The 4,873-nt window shown below is 50.3% G+C and overlaps 1 protein-coding gene across 2 annotated transcripts in view; it reads right to left on the bottom strand.

Moving 5' to 3' along the window:
• PIWIL4 (piwi like RNA-mediated gene silencing 4) overlaps nt 1-4,873 on the bottom strand; it is a 68,885-nt gene that overhangs the window by 31,066 nt on the left and 32,946 nt on the right. For both annotated transcript variants that reach the window (XM_019525494.1, XM_019525492.1), the window contains exon 11: nt 244-355. In XM_019525494.1, the coding sequence (XP_019381039.1) occupies nt 244-355 (112 nt within the window). The remainder of the gene's footprint in view (nt 1-243; nt 356-4,873) is intronic.

The raw sequence follows: 4,873 nt of genomic DNA, 5'->3' as shown, positions 1-4,873 counted from the left end.
CCGCCCCCGCTCCCCCTCCCCTCGGGGAGGCCAGGAGTGGGGTCCCCGGAGGGGCTCCCGCCCAGCGCCAGGGGTGGTCTCTCGGCAGCATCAGTCCACCCACCCCTCCGCATGGCGGTGCCCTCTCGCTCTCACGTCCATGTCGTCCCCAGCCTTGGATCTGCTGGCGCTTACCCAATGGCAAGCAGACCTCGAGTGAAAGGATTTGAGTATGAAACTTCAAGTGGAAGGTTTGGTACTCACCATCTCCCCCTGCATCAGGATTTTTTCAGTTGGGACAATGCGGCCAGTCAGGGAAATTTGGCACTCGAGCTGCAGCCCCCAGGTTTCCAGCTCTAAACGAGCCTCACTGTTTCTGCACAAAGATTGTGTTTGTTTTTAATTCTTGCCCATAGCATCAAGCAAACAAACAAGAAGCACCACACACACACACAAAAAAAAATCCCACGAAAGCAGCAGTCATTCATAGTATCATAGTACTTAGGGTCGGAAAGGTCCTAAACAGATCATCAGGTCCAGCCCCCGATAAGTCCGTGGTGTTCTCCGTTGTATGGTGACTGGGGGTCATGGCTTGCCAGAAATGTCAGGTACAGCTGACTTGTATTAAAAATCAACACAGCCACTTGTGAACAGAATAAGCAGCAAACAGCAAGGAAGGAGACTGCCTACGAGTTCCCCTGAAAAGGGACCCAGGAAGGACTTATTTTATTTTTAAAACATGGGGGTAGGAAAATAGCTTCCACTTCTTGAGGGTGCACAGAGGTGAGTCTGGCCAAGAAGAAATCAGGTGTTGGAACCCACAGGGTATATGCTGTTTGTACTCCCCCCGAATACTAAGGAGACTTCTGGGGCATTTCCAGACATGCTCGGGGAGGCTGCAGGAGGCATTTTAATTAGCAAGCCACATTAATTAAAAGCACCCAAGCATCATGTGTATCAGTGCTCCTGTGCTGAAAAAATGGCAGGGTGGTGCTTTGAACTAAAAGCTTGTCCAATGAGATTTAGTTCAAAGTGCCCCGCTGCCATTTTTCAGCACCGGGACACGGATATACATGATGCTGGAGCATGTAAATTTCTGCACTCCAGCAGACTCGATTAACTGAGTCTGCTCTGACGCACTGGATTTACAGCATGTCGGAGCAGCCTTTCTGCATGTGCTGGTGTGCTAAATACAAGCCAGTGGCCATACTGGAGGAAAATGTCCAGTGTCTGGAGGCACAACTACCTGTTTCATAGTATCAGAAAAGCAGACATCCACAAGCCAAAAGATTTTGCCCCAGGTACGAGGAGAGAAAGCACTAAAGCTGGCTGGAGAATAAGAGAATTTCTGACCCCCAGAAAGTCAAATCACAAAACACCCCATACACAAAAGGATGAATAATTGCTTTCTGGTTCTCAGCAATGGTACTGCAGACAGCGTCTTGGGTAACAGCAGAGGATGGCATCAGTTCGAAGGAGTCACATATTCCCCAGGAATAAAAAGATCATGACCACCATACCCAAGAAGAGAACTGGGGGAAGGGGGCATGCTTGAGAACTACTTAAAAAAGTACCTAATGGTTGGGTTGACCAGACTACTGAGACCTATTATGTTTACTGTATTTATTCAATTCCAAGATTAGTTCCCTCCCCTTCCCCCAATTCAACATGGGGGAAAAACCCCTAATCCAGCTGCTGTGGCCCGGGCTCTGGCCCCAGCCCCAGGTAGGAGCTGGAACTACAGTTGCTGCCTGCCCCACAACCACCTTTGCACCCCATGCCTCTCCCCCTGCAGCCTCATGCCCCCGCTCCCCTGCCTTGTCTCCTCCTCTATCCCCCTTCCTCTCTTCTCCCACCCCCATGCTGCAGACTCTGTTCCCCTGCACTCCTCCTCCTACCACCTGCTTACCTTTGCTTCCGTGCCAACTGGCTCCACCCTTGTTCCAGCTTAGATCGTGGAGCACAGCACCAACCCAGCCCTGTAGCAGGTGTGCTGGCTCTGCACTGCTGGTGCACATCTGGGCCATGCTCCATGCCCCAGGCTGGATCAGGGATTGAGCCTGCCAGTGCTGGAGCAAGGGTAAGCAGTGGGGAGAAGACAGGGGAAAAAAGGGAAGGGGGCCCAAAGCTTCTGGCTGCAGCATGAGAGGAGGTGTGGGGAAAATGGGGAAAGGCAGGTAGGGAAAGAGCCCAGGTGTGAAGGTGCAGAGATGGGGGAAAACACAAGGAAGGGATAAGTGCGGGGGACAGGTGGTAAGAGGCAAGCCGCCTGCCCTCCCCACTGCCTCCCTTGATCATTGCTTTCCCCACTACACTGGCAATGAGGATGAATTTAAGACAATCCTCCAATAGTTAGATTGTATACATGAAAAATTATAACAAATGTATACATTTTCCATGTGTAGAAGTTAGTTATTTTAAATTCATGGTCATGTTGGATTTGGGTTAATACAATACTTGCATGCCATATGTACTATTGTCCTAAAAATCAGCCCTCAAATAGTGGAAAAGCTAATTTTCTTCACTGTAATAGAAGCATAGAGGAATAGAAGCATGAAGATGCTGAGCTGTAATGGCTACTACTCTGGGCCAGCAAGCAGCAAAGGTGGAGTCCAGTGTTCATCCTTTCAGTGTTGGTGCTGAATTGGCAATAGCTTTTGGCTGAGCAGCCAAGAGCTGTTGCCCATTTGGCAGTGGCTGTGAAAAGGGTTGCCCCTCCTACCAGTGAAAAGGGTTCAGTGGCTGCCCCTCCTTACCAGTGAAAGGATCCCAGATGCAGTCTATAAAGCCACTACAATCAAGCCATGCCTTAAAATGTGTCTCTTCTATAATATAAGCAGTAAACTGCAAACTCATGGACTAGATGGGTTGTGAGTTGCGGTGAGTGCCCTTGATTTGGCTAAGAGTTGCTTGCATCCTATTTTTACTGCCCTGTCTCCACAACAGAATTTGCCTGAAGAGACAAGTTTGCTGAGGTCAAGCATGGTATACTACATTCAGTCAGCTCTCTGGTATGACAATGGAAAACTGTTTTTCTATACATTCTGCCTTCCAAAAAAACAGGGTGCATGTGTTATATGAGAAAATATGCTGTGCTGCTTGCCCATAGCTGAAATTCAGGACATTTTGTAGAGAGGTCATTGAGACTCATCAGCTCCTCTGACCATGTCCCCTTCCTGCTCATCCATGTTGGCACTAATGATACTGCCTGATATTACCCTCAGCATCTTGGAAGAGACTATGAGAATGCAGCCAGAGGGATAAAGGAACTTGAACACAGATAGCATTTATCATCAGACAGCATTCTGGGCGCCGCACTTCAAGAGGGATGTGGCAAGCATTGAGAGGGTCAAGAGGAGGGCTACTTGCAAGGTCAAGGGGCAGCAGGGCAGGCCCTATGAAGAGAGGCTAAAGGGACTGAACCTATTCAGCTTCCACAAGAGAAGGCAGAGAGGGGATCTGGTGGCCATTTACGAACTCACCAGGGGGGACCAGTGGGAATCAGGGGAGGCTTTGTTTCCCCCGGGCATCACCCGGGGTTACTAGGAATAACGGCCACAAATTGTTAGAGAGAAGGTTCAGGCTGGACATCAGGAGACATTACTTTACAGTTAGGGCTGCCAGGCTCTGGAATGGGCTCCCAAGGAAGGTGGTGCTCTCTCCTACCTTGGGGGTCTTCAAGAGGAGGCTGGACAGATATTTGGCCGGGGTGATATGACCCCGGCACCCATTCCTGCCTGGGGAACGCAGTTGGACCTGATGATCTGTTTAGGTCCCTTCTGACTCTAAGCACTATAATACTATGATCAGTCCTCCCTCTCACAGGCACTGATTTTTATTTTTATTTTTTGAGTCAGTCCCTCATTGCCATACATTTGCATTTTCACATACCTGCATTTTTGCATGTTTCCTTCTATTCCACACAGGAGAACACACAAACACCAACAGACTCTCCTTGTGCCTGAAGAAGGGTGTTTGTAACCAAAGGCTTGCAAAGAACAATTTTTTCAATTGTTTAGTTGGTCTAATAAACAATATCACATCTACCCAACATACCTTTTCTGCCTAGGAAAACAGGAACAAATTAATAAAAAAATACATGTAGTACAAACTGCCTAGAGACACTGTAGCATCTTTTTATGGGAGGTTTTCTTAAAAAAAGGCCGGGTAGCATCCATCTTGGCTGGTTTAGATGCAATACCTTCTGCTGTGCAGGAGCTGAAGCAGATGGCCCCTTCCTAAACTACAATCTATGGCAGGGATGGACAAAGTATGGCCCATGGACCAAATGCAGCCCAATTGATTGACTTTAACCCACAGTTGCCCCCACAGCACTCCACATGGGGCTGAGCCCCATCCATTCCCACCAGGGGCAGCCCATACCATGCTGTGCTCCCTTGTGCACCTGCCCCATGCTCACTGACAGCACCGGCCCCGGCCAGTGCACACAGCTTCCCAGTGGGGCTGCTCCTTCTCCCAGCAGAGCTGCTCCAATGGTTCCTCCTCTTCTTCCTGCTGCGATGCACTGGGCCAGGGGGGAAGCTGTAGCCAGGTAGCTCCTTCCCCAGCATGTGAGGCTCCAGCACCAGTGTCAGCTCTAGCTCCCAGGTGCCTTCCACCCATTCTGCCCATCCAGTGCAATGAGCAGCTGCCTGTTGGGGCTGTGTGGGTGGAAGATGGCCAGGAGCTGAAGCAGGAGCCCTGCATAATGGGGCAGGAGCCTCCCGGCTGCAGTTTCCTCCCTGCCTAGAGCAGCACAGCAGGGGCAGGAGGAACCACTGGAGGTGGGGGGAGCCAAGCAGTACCTGGGTGGCTGCAGCAGCAGCAAGGGCACCCCACTGGGAAGCTGTGCACACTGAAAAAAAAAACACACTGCATGCCTACACCCCCCCCC

This window comes from Gavialis gangeticus, unplaced genomic scaffold, assembly GCF_001723915.1.
Source record: "Gavialis gangeticus isolate Ggan-Ray unplaced genomic scaffold, GavGan_comp1, whole genome shotgun sequence".
NCBI classification, from domain to species: Eukaryota; Metazoa; Chordata; order Crocodylia; family Gavialidae; genus Gavialis; species Gavialis gangeticus.
The sequence above is the reverse complement of the archived record's forward strand: the minus strand, read 5'-3'. Positions and strand labels throughout refer to the sequence as shown.